Here is a 24919-nt window from a genome sequence, read left to right on the forward strand (position 1 = left end):
TATGACTATTGTATAGAACTTGCCTGTGAGGAGATTGTCCTTCCCTAAGGAAAAACCTTCTTCCTCAGACAGAATCTTAGAACTGGAAAGGGCCCTTGGAGACTTTCTAGGCTTAGAGTCCATGGATCTTCAGGGGGTTCATATATGTGCTTCAGGGGGTAGGGAGGAAGATCTGTGAAGTTGGATGGTGAAAACATCTTTCTATATAATTTGTTTTCTTTGTGATTCTATATATTTTATGCATTTAAATCCATTATTTTGAGAAGAGGTCCATAGACTTCACTAGACTGCCAGAGACTTCTGTGACACACAAGGTCAAGAATCCCTCATCTACTGATCTAGTCAGTCTTATAACTGGTCAGGAATCTTTTTTGTGACATTTCCAATAAATATTCTTTTCTGGAGTTGAAAGGAGTTAAGAGAGCTACATAAGGTCATAGCTAGCCGAAGTTTAAAGATATTTTCAGTTCAGTAGTCTGTGAGCATCAAAATGCTGTGCAAAATTTAAAGAAAAATATAATGGTGAAGCTTAATCTAAGTAAGAGTTCCAGATGATCTTACCTAACAATATATGTTCTGTGCTACTAACAAAATCCTATACTTGTACAATGCACTAATAATTTTGTTGGTCTGGAATTATTGAATATTTCATTAGGCATCTTTCAAGATAAGATATCCTATTCATTGAGTGATTTGTATATCCCATGTATTTCACTCCTCAACACATTAAATAACCTGGGAAGAGGTTATATAAATGTTGCTAAATATGTCTGCCGTGCTGTTTTGCTGTGGCAGATACATAAACTAACTTGAATACCAGGTTAACTCTAGCAAATCTATTCGTTGTAGTACTTGACCATTAAAATAGTACTAAACATTGAAAAATTATTTTTAAATAAATGATTTCAGCTTTTCTTTGTATTTGGGAGGAAGAGTTAACATAAATAGTAATATGCCTTTACTTGAATTACTAGTTCTGTTGGAAGTAAAACCATTTGTTTTTGCATGTAAAAGATCTTACATTTTCTGCCTCTAGAGGGAGTCACAATACTAGTAAAATATTAGGAGGGTGGGTGAAAGTAAATACTTGTTCAAGTATTATTCAATTAGAAATTTTGACTCTGCTTTCCCCGTCCCCCCCCCCAAAAAAAAAAGATGTCAGTGGTTGCATAGATGACATACCAACTGCTTTATAAATTATGTTGAATTTCATACCTTTTGATATTTTAGAATTGTTTTTTTAATTTGTCCACTTCCAAACCCCATTAGTTAAAATCGATCATAAAATTAAAATATGCTCAAAAGTCAAACTAGTCAAGAAAAATCTGTCTTGCCTTCACCTAAGTATATTTGCTTTCTAATTCCATGAATAAAAGAAAATGAAATACAAATTATAAACTAGCTTCAATGAAGAGCATTCCTATTATTTTTTCCTCAACTTACATGTTTAATACACCAGAACACACTAACCTCATTAGGCAAATTGTTTCTTTTTCAGTGCCAACCAAAAAGAGAGTATTTGTCTTTATTTTAGTTTTCGCTTTGTCATATATAAATTTCAGATAAATGTGCTGAAAGTACTATCTATTATAGCTTTACTTGTGAGTAGAGAACAAAAAGCTGTGTAAAATAAACCAATAGAAGTGAAAAAGATAAGCCACAAAATTATCATTGCCTTTGCTATTGAAGAAAACATAGGCAGCTTCCAGTTTTGAAATGTCTTGTATACTAAAGTTGTTTTGCATCTATTTAAAATTTGGAATGGATTTATGCATAAAAATCATTTTATAAAAAGTGATAGGTCTCTCTACCTACCCACGCAAGCAAAATCATATTTCTTCTTCTTTACCCCAATATTCAGAAGACATCAGCTTGTCATATAGTGCGATCCTTGGTCAGAAACAGTAACAATAGTCATTTATTCTGCACAGGTCATGCTTAAGTCTAGTGTACCTAATTAGGCAGGTGTAGTTGAGAAAAGGGGGTGTGTTTATGTGTGTGCCATCTTTTTCAAAAAACAGATATTTAACTTTTGACAGTAATTGCCAAAAAAGTTAGAATGTTTCCATTACACTTTCAAGGGAGATTTATGTGTATATATGTATGTCTGTATGTATGTATGTACACACACATGAGTGTATATGTATATATGCGTGTGTGTGTGTTGGTATCTACTTTGAAAATGTAATGGAAACATTTTAACTTGTTTTCTTAGTTACTGTTAAAAGTTAGATATCTATTTTTTTTTTGAAAAAAAAATGGCCGTTCCTTAATCTTAACACTTCTCAGATCCGTAATATTTAATATTTTTACCAGAACTAGCATATTGGAACGGCATTGTATGTAAAAATGTATAGGTTAAGGTTCACATACTCTGGTCTTAACCCACTTAGGAATGGCCCTATCAACTGCTCCCATCAACAAGGAAGGCAAGAATTTTAGAGGTTCTGTAGGTTCTAGACTAGAGGACAAGAAAGGACCCTGAAAAGTAGGAACAACTTAAAAGAACTGACCCAAGGACAGTCTCCACATGGAATTATGCCTTCTGAAATTCTCATAATCAGAGAGAGATTCATTTGATTTGCTGAGTATCCTCTTTAAACTACAACTAACTTTGGAAAAACTAAGTGACTGTCAACCACTCATCTATTACTGGCATATTAATTCAGTTATATTGTTTTTATATAGCTGAGAGGAGTTTTGATTAAAGGGAAGGAATAAAAGGTAGATAATGTGAAACCATTAAAAATTTTAGATAGAATTGAGTGTCAAGTTAGCATTGGCATATAGTAGAGGAGGAGATAGAATGCTAAAAATAAACTATTTGAGTGTGTGTTAAGATACAGGACAGTGAGCGGAAATCCTCCTCATTTTTCTACTTCATGTGCGCCTTGTTCCTCAAACTGAGAGTAGTGGCAGAAGTACTAGGGTGAGAGTCTGTTAACTACTTGTATGACCTCGGGCCATTTAATGTTTCTGGGTTTTGGTTTCCTTCTAGCTCTGAGCTCTTTGATTCTATTTCAGCCTCATTATGAGTTAATACTTAGCCATTTTTTCTATGGTGAAAATTCTGACCTGATTTAAAAATGAATTAAGTGCATAATTTGTAACCTAATCCTAATTTCTAACCAACAATCATATTTCCAGTAGAGAAATATATCAGGGAAATAATGTTTTTGTTTGGTTGATTTTACTTTGTTTCTGTTGTCTTCTCTCAAGACTACAGCTTCTCTAAGAAATATACTTATCTACTAAATAAGAAACTGAGAAACAGAAAAGTGTTATGATTTCCCCAAAGGAAGTAATAGAGCCCAAGCAGATATTATCTAACTCCTAGTATTATGCTCTGTGTGCCAGATGAAAGGAGGCCACCTTTAGCCCTGATACCACTGTGTGGCACCAAAGACTATTTACCATTATTTACTCCTTCCCCCATTCATATTTTATTTTCTTACTTTCCTTTACCTGTTTTCCTAATCGCCTGTTTTAAACTTTCCACTGTTGATATATTCAGACATTGCTTAGACCTGGAAGTGGTAGCTGGAACTAAAATAAGTCAGAAAAATTTATCGGACATGGAACAGCATTACACACCTCTGATGTGAATGGTGGGACTAATATTTAACCAAAAACATCTCAGATCATAATTGCTAAATAGCAGCAAAATTAGTCTTTCTTTAACATTGATAGAGAAAAGTTTTCACTACATTTAGGTCAAACTCATGGCCTTCAATTTAAATATGTATCTAAATGGGGATCCCCAGACTGTGGGACAAATTCCCATTGTATAGTAATATTTGGGTGGGATTTCTACATTGGAGTGCCGAGAAAATCTCTGTTGGAATGCATATCCTATTCCTATCAAAATGTTTAATACCATGTGGCTTTACTTAAACCCTTGCTTGCATTCCAGTCTTTATATTAGACTCCGTTAAAAACCATAAAAAATCTTGAGATTTTAAAACTAAATCTGTGATGGATTTAGGAAAAATACAAAGCTTTGTTCCTTTCACTGCTATTTTATTTTATATTTTAAGTAACCAAAATAAATGTTGAAGGAAACCTTTGATCTGAAGTACTTTGCACATATGTACTCATATGTATGTAGTCTTTAATCTTTAAGATCCAAATTCTAGGTATCTGCTTTTGAGAACTCAAGATGATTTTTTTAAGTCCAGAAACATTAGTGGCCAGGCATTCCCAATATTATCTAAGTATTGTACTAAGTACTGCCTAAGAAAACAAAGTTGATAATTACTTTTTGTACTAGCAAATGTACATTTTGCTATATTATGATCCAAATGTAAAATGAGATTTTTTGAAGCCACCAGAATATGATAATTTACTTGTGATGTCCAAATATCAGTTATTTGTATTATAATTACAACATTTCTTTTTATGTCCTATGACCTAAATCTATTTCAGAATGGGGCTAAGATGTTACAGAATTTGCCAAAGATCAAGCATATTTAAAATATTCTAAAAAAAGACTTTTTGCTCTAGAAAAAGAACTTTCTCTCTAGATGAGCCTAGTACCAGCCTGCAGCCAGAAGTTTTGGTAGGAAAAAGTCAGCTGTACAGAAAAAGTCGATGCTGGAAAGTGGGCTCTGTTATAGGGGTAGTATCTAAGTGCATTGGATAATGGGAAGGAAAAGGGGAGGAACAAAACTGCTTCCAGATGACTTACTGAGTCCATTTCCCTGATTTCATAAATAGCAACCTACCATGTTCAGTTTTTTATCTTAACAGAACATTACATTTAGGAATGAATTCTGTCTCCATTATTTTCAAGTATCATAGACCATCCTAATCTCTGACCATCCCCTAAAAGATAAATTCTGCATTAGCTTTTTACTATATGGTGTTGGTATGGTAACTTCTAATAAATCTATAGGAGTTATTTTAGGATTTAGAGTAAATAGAGATTATTCTTTGCCAAAACATTATTCAAAACAATTTGTTTTATCACATTTTAAAGTCATGGATTACAGTGTAAAACTTCAGCTTCTCTTATCTCCCATGTTTCTGATATAATTTTAGGCTAAACAGATTTTTTCTGCAGCATCTTTTTTAAAAAAGCAAAACAATGGTATTATTTGGTTTCGTTTCTAAATGTTGTAATTCAAATGTTAAAGTTTCAATAAGAACATATATTGCTAAGACTTAAGTAATTTATTCTTTGCAATGAACTGTGCCCAGTAAATTCTATAGCTAAATTGCTACAAAATTGGTACATTTTAAACTATGACAGTGTAACTTGATATTTTGTTAAAATAATCTCTTGCCTTATTAATCTCTTGCATGTGTTTAATTTTGAAACTTTTTCAATCAAAAATACCTTGTCTCCCACCTTCCCCATTCCCCTTTGAGAAAAAAACAGCCTCTGTTAAAAACACACAGTCAAGCAAAGTACTCGTGTATTGGCCATCCCATATGGCTACACACACACACACACACACACACACACACACACACACACACACCTCTCAAATGAACTTGTATTGGAAAGCTCAGTTCATATTTGAAAAAGTTCTCACATTGCCCATAAAGCTTCTAGATAAATGTTATTTACTTAGTATAGGAGAGCGTGGCTACTTAATCCCCACAAAATGGTTTTGTGATATGGAGATAACCATGCAGAAAAAAGATAGGTTAAAAAAACAAATCAACATGAATCAAATTTTGAGGGTGTTATGTGCTTTGTACACATCACAAACATTCAGGAAAACTTAATCTAGACATAGAAGAGGGTAGGTCAGTTTCGCATCAAGAGGGCTTCCAAGTAGAACTGAGGGGTCAGTGCTCCTAAGTGATCCTTGGTCAGATTTCAATAACCTGGCCAAAGAACACTGGATAGGAAATATGGATTTGTAGTCCCTGCTCTGAAACTAACTGAAGCTTTTCCTTTGAAAAATAAAGGAGTATAACAAAGTAGTTTTAAAAACCCTTCTAATCCTAATGGTTTCTGGATACATGAGATCTGGGTTTCATTTCATAAAACTGCTTTCAGCTTCATTTTCAGTAAGAATAGAAATGAGCTATTTATTCTCTGTTACCTTGGGTTACTTGCTAAGCTTCTCTGGGGCTCAGTTTCCTCATCTGTAAAGTGAAGGTTCTGGACTAAATAAAGTCAGACCTTATTATTCTCAGATTTTGTATTTGCAGATTTATCTCCTCACTAAGATTTATTTGTATCCCAAAAATGAATGCTTGCACCACTTTCATGGTCGTTTGTAGACATGCTCAGAGGGGCAGAAAATTTGAATCAGCCAACATCTAGCTGAAGTCAAACATAGTGATGCTTTGCTATCTTTTTCAACTTTCATGTACTGTAAATTATTGTTATTTTCATGATCTATTTAGTGCCATAGTTTTCATGTTTTATGATTTTGTTGGTGATTTCACTTTTTAAAATGGCCCCATGCATACTGCTATACTGCTGTCTAGTGTCCCAGAGCACAAGAAGACAGTAATGTGTCTTATAGGGAAAATACATGTGTTAGATAAACTTCACCCAGACATGAATTACAGTACTTTTAGCCATGGATTCAATGTTAGTGAGTCAATAATATGGTACATCCAGAAAAAGGAAGAGGAAGTTTACCAATCTGTACATGAGGCCACTCCGGAAACTTCTAATGTAAATGTTGTGACCAAAGGCTCACAGAAACTTAACATTGTATTTCCCCTAGAAGAAGCAATGGTTCAGAGTTCACAGTGACTCAATAGAACATAACTACCATGAATGATTAGAATTTGCTGTAATTCTTAATGCCTCTTCCAAGTCCTTCAGAGTTCTTTGAGGGTCGAAGAGGAATTGGCTTTAAGCCTTCTTTCAGTCCCCTCCCCCAAATCATCTGATTGTTTGCTCTAGTACTGACTGTTCTGCCCCTCAGTAATTAAGCTTCTTAGATGCTTAATGTGAAGAAACACTCATCTTAGTGCCTAGGTAGCAAAAATAATTAGTTTAAAGAGGAAGCTATTTTAAGAATTATTTCAAATAGGAAACTACCAGATATACTTCCTCTCCCTAGGGGTAGCCTCCCAGGCATGACCTTCTAATATTCTAAGATTGCTGTAGAAGACAGCCCACCATGGAAAAGTGGCTAGAAAAAGGTAGTAACTACATAAAATCTTAAGTGAAAATTCTTTAATTGAAAAGAATTTGTTTTCTCAAACTAGTATTCTTTACTTAAGTAATAATACTCATAATATAAAACATACTTTAAACATTTACATTTGGGACATTTTTTTCTTCTGCATAAAATATGAAAAGTTCTGGCCATTTTTTAAAATCTTCAGACTATGGTAAAGGTGCAAAAAGGTTTTGCTTTCTTTTTTTTAATGGAAGTATTAGTTCCCTGTAAATTGTTGCATTAATAAACAAAGGCTTGTACAATACTGAGATATATAGTTGGCCTTTGCATTACTCTTATGATGTGACCAAAATGTCATTCATTTGGATGGTAAGTCCTATAAATCACTGGTTTCTATAGACAATCCCAGGACCAGCCTATGGAATTGTAAGAAGTGAAGAAAGAATGAGCGGAGTTTTATTTCTCTGATCAAATATGGGTTATAGAATCTTATCCATAAGAAAGATTAACTTTTAAAATTGATTAGGTGATAGAAACTTTTAAAAAATAATACTGCACATGAAATGTTTCTTGACATATCATGTTTTAATGTTATGTATTTTAATTTTCTGCTCCATCAGCTCATTGACTTCTTACAGTATATTTGGTATAGAATACATCTAAACTTTTTTTTCTTTTTTAAATTTTATTAGTGCTCTCTTATTTTATATTTTTTCCCAATAGTTTCTCCTCAACCCTAATAAAATCCTACATTATACTAAATGAATACAATCCAGCAAAACAAGGAAAAAATCTGAGTATTTACTATTGTAAATTGCTCCACTGTGCTCCTACATTTCACCAGTTCTGCCAAGAAGTAGGAAATAACTGATAACAGGATTGGATGCTACATAAGAGCTCTGAATTCTGAGTTGTTTTCTTTTCCATCATTGTGCTCATCAGGCAAACTGTTCTCCTAGTTATACTTGAATGTAATTGAAGCATCAGTTAAAACACATCTTCCCAAATTTCTCTGAATTCTTCATATTTGTCATTTCTTGTGGTGCAGTGATAAGATACTCCATAATATTCATGTGCCATAGTTTGTTCAGCCATTCCCTGATGAGGAGCCCTCACTGAAATTAAGAATATGATTAAGAAATCATATTCATGTTGTGAACCCCATCAGTAATTGATCTATATATCACAATCCCCTTTCTGTTTTTCCTTCACCCTCCCAAAGGAGTGGCCCCCACCCTTTTCAGGATTCAGCCACTGTGTTAAAATCCCATACTGATCTCTTATTTCTTTATACCTTACTTCTTTGCTTCCTAAGCATATTTTTAAAAAACAGCAAACTTGTAGAACTAGACTCTGTCCAACCAGATGATTATATAACTTAACAATGGGGCTAGACAGATTTCATTACAGGTAGTATTAGGATTTTTCACTGCCTTAAAAAAATACAAAAGAAGCTCATTCATTTGTTGTTACAGCTATTTGCCCACCTGAGAATTGTAGTTGGCAGGTGCAGTTTGGTAATGCCAAGAAGATTGGAGGGCAAATTGGAGACAGACTTGAGGATTTCTCAATCAAAAAACAAAGTCTGTTTCTGAAAGAAAGGGAGGTGACTTATTGTCATAGATGTCATTTATATTGCATTTTATATACATATTTAATGTAAGTTGATCCTCACAACAACCCCATGGAACATATACTGTATTTTTATGCTTATTTCATAGATCATGAAACTGGAATCAGATAAGTTAATTTTCTTGCCCAAGGTTACAGAATAAGCAACAAAGTCAGTACTCAAATTAAGATATTTTCATTCCAAGTTCAGTGATGTTTCTCCTATACCATGTGAATGACAAGAGTTCTTGACCTGAGGACCATGAACTTGTACCATTTTTAAAAATATAGTTAGATGAAGGCAATCCTGCATATTTTGTTGTATATATTTAAAACTTTATTACCAGAATGACCCATAGACTTTACCGTATTGCCAAGGGGTCCATGGTACCAAAAAAAGTTAAGAATTCCTGTTTGAGTTAATAACCCCTGCTTAAAAATATTGTGATGTTACATAGCTCATGGTGTGCCAGCCTACTTGTTTTACATGTGAGGAAATGAAGCTCAGAAGTGCTTAGCTAGTAAGTCTTGATGTCAGAATTGAAACCCAATTTCTTCACATATAGTCAAGTGCTCTTAAATGGATTTTTTCTAAAACAGAGTGTCAGGAAAACATTAGTGAGATGAGAGAGGCTCCAAAGTCTTCTTTGCTGCCTGTAATCCCTACATGAATAGCCAGGGGATTCTTCATGATCTTACTTACTTTGTTATATAAGTTTTAGACATTTTTTTTCCTGGTATCCAGTTCAGGGAATTGGTGGGAAAGAAAAGCTCAATCTTTGACCAGTGAAATCATTCAGCATCAGTATCCTTCCCCATAGAAAATAAAGAGAAAAGTAGGATTTGGCCTTTCTTTGGAACTATGAAGATGTCCATGTGTATTAGTGACATTGTCTTTTTGCCAGAAAGGAGAATAAGTTCAATTCACACAACCTTTCAGAGATACCCTCATTTTATTAATCTGTGAAGAAAGGTTTGAACAAAGAAATGAAAAGGACCACGACAGCAGCTTAGGCAGTATCAAATAGTTATCTAGATCATTTCCTGTCCCAGGTCCCAAAGAACAATTCATCAGAGATTCCTGTCCTCAGCTTTTTTTTTTCTATGTAATTATTGTTGCATATTGGAAAGGAAACATTGGAAAGGAAGGAGTATTCAGCTTCCGTTTTGGCTTTTGGTGTTTTTTTTTTTACAGTACATTCCTAAGCATAACCATTATTTCAGATTTTTTTTTCTGATGGTATTGTAACAATGATGAAAATCTGTAGACAGTGTAAAATACTCATTTCATTCTGGCCTAATTTGCTTCTAACTACTTTTCTACATATTTTGATTTTGATCCTCCTGCAGTGAAATGAAGTTTTCTCTACTCCATTTTTTATGTCTCTAATAGGTAAAATGCCTTTATACCATAGTACTTTTCTCATCCATTTAGGATTCAAGTGCAAGAAGTTTTTTATTCTCTTCTTGAAACTGTCACTTCTGTTTATATAACCAAAAATTATTTCACTCATCATCTTTTCACTTACAGACTGCTTTTTTATAAGTACTTTCACTTTCCTTTATGGAATTCTTGCATTCATTCTCTCTTATGTATCCTATACTTAGATCACATCAGCAAACTGAAGTTCAGTGTTTTATTTTGTTCCAGTTTGTTTAAAAAAAAATTGCTATTCCCACCTTCAAAAAAATCTAAAAACTATTTTTTTGCTCTATTTGCATAATATTTTTTCCTCAAAACTCAGTTAAGTGAGCTCCCCAGTCCTTTGTTCTAGAATGCAATCCAAACTGATGTGGAAATAATTTTTTGGCTAAAATGAATTTATTGCATACCACTGTTACTTGTTGGTTTGACAATGTGATTTTACACCAACTTACTAAAAAGTATTTTTAAAATCACTAAAATATAAATAGGAAAGGAAAAAGGGGGAAGGAACTAAACAATACATAGTCAGTTAAGCCTGCAGAGGAAAGATAAGGATAGCTTGCAATATGGTAAAGAGTAAAAGTTTGCTTTAAAACAGAATTCTTTATTGATTTGGACTAGATCATCTCAGAGATCCCATAGATTTAAAGCTAAGAATCCTTGGAAGTCAACAAGGCTGACACATTCTCTCTACTATTATTTTAAAGATGAGGAAATAGGGAAAGGAGGTGCATATAGGTAACAAGTGATGGAAACTTTTAGCCCTAAACTTCTTGTATAATGCTTGAAATTGAGCTGCTATGACCATACAATTATGTAAGAAACAAGGATAATTTCGCACTACTTTTTTGTTATCTTTTCTTTTATATCACTTTCATTTTCCAGTATCTCTCCCAACTCCACCCATGAAGCATACCTTTATGGCAGAAACTAAGATGATTAAAATACAATTCAGCAAAACCAATTTTGTGTGTGTATATGAAGTGTTTCACACATATAGCTTCCCCATCTTTCAAAAAAGGGGGAGGAGAGTATTCCCATATCTCTTCTGGACCAGAGTTGGTCATTATATTAATGATGTTGAGTAGAAATGTGTTTTTAACAAGGATATTTGAGAGCCTTGTATTTTAAATGTTTTTCTTTGTTTTTTTATGCTTATGACACATAGCTTCCAGTTATTTTTCCTGTGAAGACGTTGATTCATGGACATTAAAAATGTTTTTAATCAGGCTTCTAAAACTTCATGTTTAAGCATTAAAATCTAAAATTCCTGTAATTTGATACTTTTTACTCATTCCTAACCTGAGTACAATATTTCGTGCCTTTTCCTGTGGCCTTCTGTATGCATTCATCATTTCTCTCCTTTCTTCATTTGTAGCTTTTCTCGTGTGTTTTTACCTTTTGTATACAGTTTCATGTCAACAAACAAATAAGCTCAACTCCAACTTTTGTTTTCCTTTAGTTACATATGTCCCATATCTTACAAGCAGATACTGGGGAGGGGAAAACTCTTTACCCTGACCATTTGTTTCTGGTAATGTTTTTACAGCCAAGGATTTTACCCTTGAATTTTTGTATTGCTTTTTAAGTCTTTTCATAGTGCTTTCAGATGATGAACTTGATGCTCAGAGGGGTTAAGTGAGATGATATTCCTCTGCCTTCCTCCTCAATTATTCCATTTTTTCCAGATTTGTTTAGATGAAGGGAAGAGTAATCCTGTTCCCTCAAGGACCTGTGTTCATGACTACTGGTCATTATTCCACCCTACCCTTTTTAAGGGGTTGGGAGTATCTGATACTGTCTAGAATAAATGTATGTTTCCCCATTCCAGAGGGACTACTTCCACCAGGAAAAAGTAACTAATGTTTACTAGTAATACTTAATTTCATAGTTTTTGGTCCACTCAACCTTAATGTTCTTGAACTTCTTAAAATATTGTCTTAATATGGAATGTATCGTTTATTGCCTTCTTATATAATGAAATGTAAGCTTTTCTGGTGCTCACTGTTAGATTTTGAGAATAATGTTTTCTAACTGGAAACAAAGTAATTCCTCAAATACATTTAAGTAACCATGAGCACCAGCTTTCAATATCATTTTCAGCCCTGTTCTCAGCTAAAACTGACACAACTTACAAAAGTGTGTTGTTTGGATGTTTGAAAATGACCTAATTTCCATGTTTATCTTAGAAACTAGGTGTAATTTGTTTGGGTTGATAATCTTCCAGACAGAAAGAGAAAGAGAGATGTATTTTTAAGTGCCTATTTCCATGGAGGTTCTAGTCTGATGCCTCGTGGTATTGAAGTGATTTTTGTGTCCTCAAAAGCTATCAGTAAAGCATAAGCTCCAATAGGTCTTAATCGGACTGGAAAGTGTTTAAGTATGGGCCTAGCAACAGGCTTCATAAGGACCATCCTAGCTAAGTTTGGAGAGACTTGTTACCAAAATGCTTACCACTAGGTAAGCTGAAACCCAGCACTTGTCACCATCATTGCACCCACTTGACATGGGTATCTCCCAGGGATTTTATCCTAGTCCCTCTTTTCTTCTTCCTCTATAATACTTATATAAGTGACTTCATCAACTCTATGCTGGTTATTCTCAGATCTCTTTACTAGCCCTAACCTCTCCTGACCTCCAATCTCACATCTCCAACTGCCTTTCAGACATCCCAACCTGGATGTCCAGTAGCCATCTTTAACTTAACATGTCGCATTATGCAGTTATTATCTTTTCTCAGAAATTCTCCCCCCTGCCAAACTCCCCTATCAACATTGAGGGCCATACATTTCCCAGGCCCCCAAGCTCACAACCTAAGCTTCCTACTTTTCCATTCAGTGACAGTGGCATCTTTGTTATTCCTCACTCTAGACACTTCATTTCCCAACTTTGTGGGTTTTCTCTGTCTCTTATTTTTGGAATGTTCTCCCTCTTTATCTCTTATTCCTGACTTCCTTTAAGTCTCAGCTGAAACCCCACCTTCTACAGGAAGACTTCTCCAGCACTCCCTTTATTCTAGTGCTCTTCCTCATCTAACTGTTTCCTATATGTAGCTTGTACGTAGTTATTTACTTATTGCCTTCCCCATTTTTAGCTTATCAAGAGTAAAGACTATCTTTTGCCTTTCTTGGTGTCCTCAGCGTTAGCCCAGGGCCTAGAATGTAGTAGGTACTTGATAAGTGCCTATTAACTGTCTGTCCCCTGTACCTTCAATAAGTGCCTATTAACTGTCTGCCCCCTGTACCTTCACTATATTCTCCCTCCCCACTTCTGCCTCATGGCATCCCTCCCTTCAAGACAAAGTGCCCATGCACCTCTTCCTGGTAGTGTTTTTCATCCTAATTTTTCCTTCTAATTCCTCCTGTGTTTCTTCTTCATATGTTTATGCAAAATACAGTCACCCCAAATAGAAGCTCCTTGAGAGTAGAGAAAGTTTCCCCCTTCTTTTGTATTTGCATCTTTAGTCCATAAGACAGTGCTTGGGACACAGTAGGGGCTTAATAAATGGTTAATTGATTGATAGAAGGGGGAAGTGCACACTGATAAGATCAGGGATACCTGGAATATTTAAGCATCTACTTGGATCCAGAGAAGAGTTTGGAAATTTGGATTATTGAAACAAATTTAAGAAATTATTATAAGCAGTTTCATCTGGTAGTCCTTTGAAAAATATTTGTAACAATTGATAGAAAACTTCTTCCTGTATATGCATATGAAAAAAAAACCTGACCTAAAAGTTCCAAATTAGAAATAATGTAACATTCCTTATCACTTGCACATTGAGCCTCCTGAACTATGTTTAATTTCTGGTTTCATTTTAAATGTCGAATTCTTTATTGGGTAAAGAAATACGTTTTTGTCTTAGGGTCTGTTTTTTCTTCACAGCATTGTAACTGTTGTTGCTGTACACTTCATGTTTATTTCTCTCTAGAGTTAAAACTTGTTTTCCATTATTATCTTTCTTGTTTGGCAGCTCTCACTGACTAATTACAACCTTTGAAAAGCTGAGAATAACATAGGGTTATGTGTTATACTTCCCTATTTCTGTAACTGCCTTTTTTCTTCCTGAGGTAAAAGAAGTTGAACAGGTTTAAAATACATACTCATTAGTAATGTACAATGAGCTTTTTTACCTTCTAGCAATTGCTGCTGTGGGTACTTGGCATTTGTGGCCCATTGAAATTGTTTAACTTGATCATTTTTAGTCCAAGTTAACATCGTCTTTGTGTTGGTTGGTACTTAGTTATAATTTCTGCAAGGTGTTGAAGCAAAAAAAAAAAATTATAAAGTCATACCAACGAGCTAAACCAAACTAGGTCATAATTTCTTTGTAAATGTAACCACCCACAATTTTTCTAGTTGGTTCATTTGTTTCTATTTAGTGATGCTATGCCATCACAATTGAAGAAAATATGTACGTACTGTTGTTTATAATCAGTCATGCTCAGACAGAGATCGTCCCTGGGGCAAAGTTTTGAAATGTTTGGCATCAGGTTGTCTCCTTTTTCCCCACCTCAGAAGTTGCTTATTGCCCTCTTGTCATCTCTTTTGTGCTCAGGACTCCTTACTGTGTTATCCCATGCCCTTAACATTCTTTCTGCTATTGTGATATGCTGACCTGCACATTGAACATTTTTATCAGGGATCTTCTGCAAGACATCTATTCAGAAGACTCTGGGACAGGCCAGTAAGAGAAATATTTGGAGGCACACAAACCTCACAACAACAGCATTGTCCACTCACAGGGCTAACTTACAGGCATTGCTATTTTGTCATATTAAAATAAAAAATGAAATCGTATCCATGCACAAAATAGCTAAATCCATAAATTATCAATCTTCTACAGGTCTGACACCTCTAATGGTTACTCAACTAGCATACTCTCATTCAATTATTTTATTTTTTTAATAACAGTAATAATAGTTAATATTTATATAATCCTCAAGGGTTTATGAAGTGCTTTACATAAAACAGCAATCTGACATTTAAAGATTCATTTACTCAGTTTTCTCCTGTTGTGCCTTACTTAGGAGCTAAGTATAATCCAGGTACATAAATATTTATTAAGTACTTTGTTCAGAGTGAAAAGCAGTGTTGAATAGTACAGAGAGAGTTGGGGAGTCAGGACCACCCGGATTCAAGTCCTGTCCCTTACACTTGGCTTTATGACCGAGGACTAGTCATTTAAACTTTTGTGCCTCAGGCATATCTCTAAAATTATTATGTTGCAAAACAGTTATCCTTATGTATTGAGTGAGGAAATCCTCTGGAGCTCCTTATATACATGAAAATCATCAGTCCAAACAAAGTAAATATTGGAGGCATCATGTATCTACCCCTCAAGGATCTTAACATTCTACTATGTAGATGATAAGATATGTAATAAATGGTGAGAAAAGCTAATATTTACATATACATTAAAGTTTACATAGCACTTTACATACATTGCCTCAGTTGATCTTTATATAGTAACCATATGAGAGATCGATAGTATTATCCCCATTTTAAAGATAAGGAAAGAACCTCAGAAAGGTTGGACTTGCACACAGTGAAGCTAGTAAGTAAAGGATTGATAAATAGTATCTTACAATTTGGAGTGGTCAAAAGAGAATCTTAGCACACTGGTAGGAGTTGGTCAGCATTTCTCAGCCTCCCAGAAATGCATCTAATAGAGCAGCTGGTAGGAAGTCAGTCACAACGGAAAGAGTCAGGGACCTATTTGTTTTGTAATAGTTTCATTGATAGACCTGTTAACTATACGTAAATATCAAATGATTTGAGAGTCATGGTGTAGTGGATCAATAGCTGCTATGGAAGCAAGGAAGAGCTTGATTTAGGTCCTTCCTCCGATACTGGCTATGTGGCAGTGAGAAAATCACTTAAATTCTCAGTATTCTAAGCAGTTATTTGACATTTGCAGAGAAGGTGCTGTATAAATTACTTGCACATAGTTTTTTCTAGTTCTTTATATTTGTATCCTGCCATGCCTGGTATATAGTAGGCACTCAATAAATGCTTGTTGACTGATTGACTTGCATTGGTAAGAGTAAGTTTCTCACTTGGTGATTTCCTTTACCAATGAAATAATAGGTTCAATACTTGTTCTCTTTCTTAGAACATTAACAACTGGTAAAATGGCATAGAGGCCATCAAGGCTAACCCCCTCTTTTTACAGGTGAAAAAACTGAGGCACAAGGAAGCTGTGTGACATAACCTAGATCATGTCATTATCTATGGAGGGATTTAAACACAGTTCTTTCTGACTCCCAAGTCTAGTGCCACATTCACTATGCCATGTTTTAGTGATTTACTTGCAAGAATTACACTAAGCTCTTGTAGATATCATGTTCTTTAACAGAATGACTCACCAAAACTTTACCCATTACTTTGCAGCATTATTTTGTTTCACAATCTTTTCATTAGTAATCTTTAATTATTAAGAAACATCAGTGAGGATTGGACATGCTCTTTTTAAGGGCGTGAATAAAGAACCAGTTTCTTTCTATTTTGCAAGTACTATGAACAAAACAATTGTTTTGAAACTCCAATTTACATATGTGTTTCTTCTGTTGTCTTTTTAGGTAGCATCTTTAGCTGGACCTGGAGGACAAGTTGAAATAGAACAAAATTTTCTTAACAATAAATTGAAGACAATCACAGCTTATTTTGGTGACTTGATCCGAAGAACAGCATCTGAAATACCAACTAAAAATGACTTAAAAGAAGGAAACACAGAGTAGTAACTAGATTATCATTCATGCCAGAAGACTTCCATTTTATTCTTCTATCCATCATGACCTCTATTTGGCAACCAAGAGTCTCTTTTTAGCATATAAAATAGGGCTTGACTGTTTTAGAGCAGTTATCATTACTAATTTTGAGACAAAATAACTTAGTAAATACTGAGAATTCATTGAAATATTGAACTTCTTAACATAAAAGGTCAATTTTGCCTTGTGTGCTTCACAGACATACTTACAGTTTATGTTTAAGCTTTTTTGTCTACTTTTGTTTAGCAGCCTCTTAATTTTTTTAAACAGTATTTTAAATGCAGTGTTAAAAAGCTGATTTTTTGTTGTTGTTACTGCAGGGTTTTTTTTTAAGGGGGGGTGCTAATTACTTTGAACAGAAAAAACATGTTTTATTATTAATTTAAATTGTGTCAAGCTGACCGAAAGCAAGTAAAAATTATCTTTAAGTCAATTGGATAAAGTGTAAAATTTTGGGGGGTGAGGGGAGAACATTTTAAATGATGGAAGTAATATTGTTATATTCTAATATTTCAATGTCAACTTTTCAAACACGTTCCAATTATAAAATAAAACAACATCAGAGCAGTTGTTCTTTTCTGTTGATTTCTTGTGGTAAAATAAATGGCAGAAAGAAATTTTGGTCTTCATAAAAAATAAGTAACCAAAGAAGAAGTAATAACAGGCAATGAATTGTTTGTAAAATATCACAGCAGAGAATAATAAAAGCAGTTATTACATGGTAAATAAGTAAATGATGCTCAGTCGTCAAGCATTTATAAATAGCTTACAAATGCCAGGCTTTATGACAATTTATGGGGAGACCAAAATTATTAGTCTCTGGAGTTAGGTAGCTGATTATAATGGAGAAGACATAATAGTACATACAAGATAAATATGAATATGCACACAAAAACAGAAAGACCACTTATAGAAGGTGGGATTTCAACTGAGTTCTGGACAAAATTCAGAAAAATAACATGGAGGTGAAGAAAAGAATTCCAGGCCTAAGAGTCAAGAGAGAGTTTCATATACAAGAACAAGTGGGCTAGTGTACCTGTAGTGTAGTGTAGTGTAACTCTCCATAAAGTACATGAAGAGTAGACAAAAAAGGTAGGACATTAGCAGTTTGTAAAGAGCTTTAGATTCCAAATAGAGGTCTTTATGTTTTGTTCTGGAGGTAACAGCCATGAAGTGGGAAGAAAGGCAAGATAATTAGAGAGCTGTTTATTACAAAAGTCCAGGAGCGATGAGGGCCCAAACCAGGGTGGTAGTTCTGAGAATGGGGACATAGAAGATGTTGTAAAAGTTAAAACTGACAAAATTTGGCAGCACGTTGGCTTTGTGAGGTAAGGGGTCAAGAATGAAATCAAAGCTATGAGTATGGGTGATAAGGTCTCCTTGAAAGAATACGGGAATTTGGACGAGGAGAGTCAAGCCTACTATGTGCCAGGCATTGTGCTAATCACTGGGGAAATGAAGGATGGCAAAAAATAGTGCCTACTTCCAAGGAACTCATTCCAATGGGGAAGACAATAGCAAACAACTAAGATAATAAATTGTTGATAATCACAGAGAAAGGACTAGACTAAGGGCAATCAGGAATGAGTTCCTGCCTAAGATGAGGAAAAGAATTCCAGGAAAGGGAAACAGCCAGCCAAAATGTGTAATAAGAGTCTTGTTGAAGAAATAATGAGTTCAATGTCACTAGTTTGCAGGGTACTTGGAGGGAATTAAGATGTAAGAAGACTGGAAGATAGGAAGCCAGGTTACAAAGGGTTTACAAGCCAAATAGGATTTCATATTTCTTATCTGCTCCTCACAACAATCCTGTGAGGTAGGTGCTTCCTGGCCTCCCTGGACTAATTTGTATATGTCCTTCCTAAAATGTGATACCCAGAACTGGATGCAGTACTTCAGGAGTAAACTGATAGTGCCAGAATCATCTCTCTCTGAACACTATACTTCTAGGGTGGCCCAAGACTGAATTCATTTTCTTTTACTGTGACTTACCACTTGATTTATTGAGTTTGCAGTTCACTAATACCTCCATACCTTTTCACTTTGCTATAATTCATTGATTTAAAAAGTGTTGACCAGTATAAGGCCAAAAATAGGTCTTTGGATCTTTCCATGAGATAGCTCCCTTCAGATTAGTTGAGTTTCTTAATGATCACTTTATTGTCAAGTGAATCCAAAAAAGCAGGAATTACCATCATGCTATCAAAGTAAAAATGAAGTTCAAAAATGAAAAAGAGATAATAAACAATGATATGCTGCAGTGAACCCTAGACAACAAAACAATTATCAGTTACATACATGCTTTAAATAAATGTCTGACATAACATCCAAATTCATTAAGAAAATGTCTGATAGGGGTGACTAGGTGGCACAGTGAGTAGTGTGCCAGCCCTGAAGTCAGGACCTGAGTTCAGATCCGGCCTCAGATACTTAACACACACACACACACACACACACACACACACACACAAAAACAACCTAGCTGTGTGACCTTGGGCAAGTTACTTAACCCCAATTGCCCTCCAAAAAGCAAAAAAAAAAGGTCTGATCTTCAAGAAGACATAGACAATGACACAATAGTGACAGGAGACAATATCCCTCTATCAATTTTGGGTAAGTCTAATAGGAAGATAAAAGACAAAATGCTGAACTGAAAAAATGTCCAGAGAAACGAGCTAAAAGACACAATAGCTTCCAAATGAGACAGCAAATTATATATATATATATATATATATATATATATTTCTCTGTAGAAATGGAGCTTTGGAGGGCAGCTGGGTGGTGCAGGGAATAGAGCACCAGCCTGGAGTCAGGAGTACCTGAGTTCAAATTCGACCTCAGACACTTAGCACTTACTAGCTGTGTGACCTTGGGCAAGTCACTTAACCCCAATTGCCTTGCTTTCCTCCCTCCAAAAAAAAAAAAGAAATGGAGCTTTTACAAAAATTGACCATATCCTACATCATATGTAAATGGAAACAAATGTAAAAAGGCAGAAACAGTCAATACATACTTTACACACCATAGTACAATAAAAATAGGGTTGTTTTGTTTTGTTTTTTTTTGGTTTAGGGACCACAAATAAAAGATACAGACCCAAGTGGAGACCTAACAATGAAATCTTAAATAATGAGTGTGTCAAAAAAAAAAAAAAAAAAACAAATCATAGAAATGATATCTAGTAAAAGAGAATGAGGGGCAGCTAGGTGGTGCAGTGGATAGGGTGTCAGGCCTGGAGTCAGGAAGACTAATATTCCTGAGTTCAAATTTGGACTCAGACACTAGCTATGTTACCATGGGCAAGTCAATTAACTGACTCAGTTTCCTCATTTTCAAAAAGAGCTGGAGAAGGAAATGGCCAACCACTCTAGTGTCTTTGCCAAGAAAACCCCAAATTGGGTCACAAAGAGTCAGACACAACTGAAAAATTTACTGAACAACATCAATAAAAATGATAATGATGAAACAACATTACTAAAATTTCTAGGATGCAGCTAATGTATACATTAACAAAATAGAAAAAGAGGATTAATTCATTGAATATGCATTTTTAAAATTATAAAATAAAAATAAACCTAAAATAAGTTAAAAAGAGGAGATATTAAATCAAAGGGGAATAGATAAATTGGAAATAAGCAAACAAACAAACAAAAAAAAGAAATGATAAAACCAAAACCTAGTTCTTTAAAAACACTAATAAAATTTATAAACCCTTACCTAACCTTACTAAAAAGAAGGCAGAAAATCAAGTCAATGGAATAGCAAATGAGTAAGGTGAAATCTCAGGTTAAAAAATAGAAATAAAAAGAATAATCAGAACATACTATGCTCAGTTATATGCTAACAAAACGGAACATGAAAGAAATAGGGTAACACCTTCAAAAAATACAAAATACCTAAATGTGATCAGAAGACCAAACAGAGATCTTAAACCAATCTCAGAAAAGAAAATAGATCTAGATATAAAGAAACTACCAAAAGGGAGTTGGAGAGGACTGGGGAGAGGGGAAGGAAGGAATCTTTTAGTGTCAATAGTTTTGCAGAATTCTATAGAACTTTTAGGCCAGTTAGTATCCGTGTTTCACAAGTTATTCTCAAAAATTGAGAAAGAATCACACCAGAATCTTTTTATGAAACAAACTGGCCCAGATACCTAAACCTGGGAAAGATAAGGCACAAAAATAAAACTATAGTCTAGTATCATTAATAAATGTTGACATGATCTTCCTTCTTGAGGTTATAGTCAAGATGGTGGAGTAAGGCAGGAGTTCACCTAAACTCTCTCAAATTCACCTCTAAACAACTGTAAATCAACACCTCAAAATGAATTCTGGAACAGCAGAACCAAAAAAAAGATGAGGTGAAACAATTTTCCAGTCCAATACAACTTGGAAAATTGGCAGGAAAGATCTGTCTCACTCAGGTGAAAGGGGAGTACAATACAGATACTGTTTGAGCAAACCAGCAGCAGGCCGTGCACCAGGAAACCAGCTGCAAAACCCCTGCTGCCAGTGCAACAGGCCAGCCACCAGATCCCATGATCCCAGTGCAGGAAGCTTCCCCTTCAACCCAAAGCAGAGTCCAACTTTAAAAGTCATGAAATAGGCTAGAAAAGGAGAAAAAAACAACACCAGAAAAGACTCTGACCATAGAAAGTTACTATGGTGACAGGGAAGATCAAAGCACAAAACTCAGAAAAGGACAATGTCAAAACACCTACATGAGAAATCTCAAATTAAAATATGAATTTGTCTTAGGCCCCAAAAGAAACTACTGGAAGAGCTCTAAAAAGAATTTTAAAAATCAGCTAAGAGAGATAGAAGAAAAATTGGGAAAAGAAATGAAGGTGATTTAAGAGAATCATGAAAAAAGAATCAACACCTTGGTAAAGGAAGCACAAAAAAAAATGGGGAAAAAATGTAAAAAATTCCGCTGAAGAAAATAACTGCTTAAAAAGCATAATTGACCAAATGGAAAATATGGTACAAAAGCTCACTGAAGAAAATAATTCCTTAAAAATAAGAATTGGGGAAACTGAAACTAATGACTCCATGAGACATCAAGAAACAATAAAACAAAATCAAAAGAATGTAAAAATGGAGGGAAGTTGGAAAAACAACTGACCTGGAAAATAGAGCCAGGAGAGATATTTTAGGAATTATTGGACTACCTGAAAGCCATAATCAAAAAAAAAAGAGCTTAGACATAATATTTGAAGAAATTACGACGGAAAACTGCCCTGATATTCTAGAACCAAAGGGTAAGCCAGAACTTGAAAGAACCCACTGATGACCTCCTAAAAGAGATCCCAAAATGAAAACTTCCAGAAATATTATAATGAAATTCCAGAACTCTCTTATCTTCTTCCCAAGGAGAAAATACTGCACACAGCCAGAAAGAAACAATTCAAATATTGTATACCCATAACCAGGATTACACAGGATTTATCAACTTCTACGTTAAAGAAATGGCAGGTTTGGAATATATCCGAAGTCAAAGGAGCTAGGATTACCAAGAATAACCTCCCCATGGAAACTGAGTATAATCCTTTGGGGGATGGAGAGTGGGAAGAATGGACATTCAATGAAAGAACTTTCAATAGTTCCTGATGACAAAATTATCAAAGTTGAACAGAAAATTTGATTTTCAAACATAAGACTCAAGAGAAGCATAAAAAGGTAAACAGGTAAAGGGATTCAATAAGGTTAAACTTTGCATCCCTGCAAAGGAAGATGATACTTGTAACTCTTAGGAACTTTATCACTATGAGGGGAAGTAGTATAAATAGACAGAGGGTGTGGGTTGACTTTGATGGAATGATATTTTTTAAAAGGGGGGGTGAGAAAGAGGATTACATTGGGTGAAGAGGGAAGGGAGAAGTAGAATGGGGTTATCTCAAATGATGAGGTGTGAGAAACCTATCACAGTGAAGGGAATGGAGGGGGTAGAGCATTGCTTGAACTTTACTCTCATCAAAATTGTCTCAAGGAGGGATTCTCATACACAAACAGTTGAGTATAGAAATCTATCTTACCCTGTAGGGGAGTAGGAGGGGAAAGTCATAAGAGAAGAAAGAAAACTAGTAGAAGGGAGGGCAAATTGGGGGAGGTGGTGGCCAGAAGTGAAACAATGATGAGAAAGGGGAAGAAAAGAAAGAGAGACAGAGAGAAAGAGAAAAATAAATGGGAAAAATAGGATGGAGGGAAATACATGATAATCATAACCATAAAGTGGATGGGATGAACTCACCCATGAAACAGAAGTGGATTAGCAGAATGGATTAAAAACCAAAGTCCTGCAGTATCTTGTTTATAAGAAACATGAAGCACACACAACACACACACACACACACACACACACACACACACACACTAAAAGCAAGGGACTGGAACAAATCTATTATGCTTCAGCTGAAGTAAAATAGAGCAGGAGTGGCAATCATGATCTCAAACAAAGAAAAGGCAAAGATCTAATTAAAAGATAAGACAAGAAAATATATCTTGCTAAAAGGTACCACAGACAACGAAGTGATATCAATACTAAACGTAGATGCCTCAAATGCTGTAGCATCCTTTTTTATTAAAGGAGAAGTTGAGTTATAGGAGGAAATAGTAAAATCATATTAGAGGAGGATCTCAACTTCCCCCTCTCAGAGCTAGTCGAATCTAACCGAAAAATAAACAAGAAAGAAGTTTAGAAGGTGAATAGAATTTTAGAAAAGTTGATATGACAGACCTCTAGAGAAAATTGAACGGGGATAGAAAAGAATGTGCCTCTTTTGCAGTGGTATATGGCACCTACACAAAAACAGACCATGATATTAGGGCATAAAACCCTCACAACCAAATCCATGGAGGCAGAAGTATTAAATGCATCCTTTCCAGATCATAATGCAATAAAATTACATTCAATAAAGAGACTTGGAAAGATAGATTAAAAATTAATTGGAAACTAAACAATCTAGTCCTAAAGAATGAGTGAATAAAAAACTCTTAGAAACAATCAATAATTTCATTAAAGAGAACAACAACAATGAGACATTACACCAAAATTTATGGGATACAGCAAAAGCAGTACTTAGGGGGAAATTTATATCCCTAAACTCCTACATCAGTAAAATAGAGAAAGAGCAGATCAATGAATTGGGCATGCAACTAAAAAAAATTGTAGGGGTGGCCAGGTGGCTCAGTGAGTAAGAGCACCGGCCCCAGAGTCGGGTTAACCTGGGATGAAATCTGGGCTCTGATACTTAGCACCACACCCAGAAATAACTGGCCTGTAACCTTGAGCAAGTTACTTAACCCCAATTGCTTTAAAAAATTGTAAATTCTCACTTGAAAATCAAATTAGAAAACCTGAAAATCAAAGGAGAGATTAATAAAAATTGAAAATAAGAAAACCATTGAACTAATAAAAGTAAGAGCTATTGGCTTTGTGGAGAGAAAACAATAAAATAGATTAATTGTTGGTGAATTTTATTTGAAAAAGAAAACCAAATTTCCAGTATCAAAAATGAAAAGGATGAATTCATCATCAATGAAAAAGAAACTAAAGCAATTATTAGGAGCTGTTTTCCCAAGTATATGCCAATCAGTTAAGTATAGGAATCTATCACGAAGAGACATAAAACTTACAATAGAGGGAAAGAAGAGAGGGAGAGGAGCACTGTATGAGATTTATTCTTATTGGTTTTGGTTCAAAGAGGAAATAATATACTTTATTAAGCATAAAAATCTATTATGCCCTACAGGCAGTAGAAGAGGGAAAGGGTAAGAAAAGGGAGGGGGTGGTTAGAAGGGATGGAAGAAGTAGTAAGGGGAAAGGGTAGGAAGAGAGAGGGGGGTTTATAGACAGGGAATACTGAGGGAGGCGGTGGTCAAAAGGAAAAGTCTTAAGGAGGGAAGGGAGAAGGAAGAAATAAAAGCACAAACAATGGAGGGAATAGAATGGAGAGAAAGACACTGATAGTAATCATAACTATGAATGTGAATGAGATGAACTGCCCCCTAAAACAG

The 24919-nt window shown here is 34.9% G+C and overlaps 1 protein-coding gene across 1 annotated transcript in view; it reads left to right on the forward strand.

Annotated features, from left to right (window-relative positions):
• The window catches only part of TGS1 (trimethylguanosine synthase 1), a 58103-nt gene extending 40632 nt beyond the window's left edge, over positions 1 to 17471 (forward strand). Inside the window, exon 13 of the mRNA XM_069099946.1 lies at positions 16716 to 17471. Within this exon, the coding sequence (XP_068956047.1) occupies positions 16716 to 16874 (159 nt within the window). The 3' untranslated portion in view covers positions 16875 to 17471. The remainder of the gene's footprint in view (positions 1 to 16715) is intronic.
• The last annotated feature ends 7448 nt before the right edge of the window (positions 17472 to 24919 follow it).

Source organism: Petaurus breviceps, unplaced genomic scaffold (genome assembly GCF_028583685.1).
Source record: "Petaurus breviceps papuanus isolate PSGF00001 unplaced genomic scaffold, PetGlider_PUasm1.0 38, whole genome shotgun sequence".
NCBI classification, from domain to species: Eukaryota; Metazoa; Chordata; class Mammalia; order Diprotodontia; family Petauridae; genus Petaurus; species Petaurus breviceps.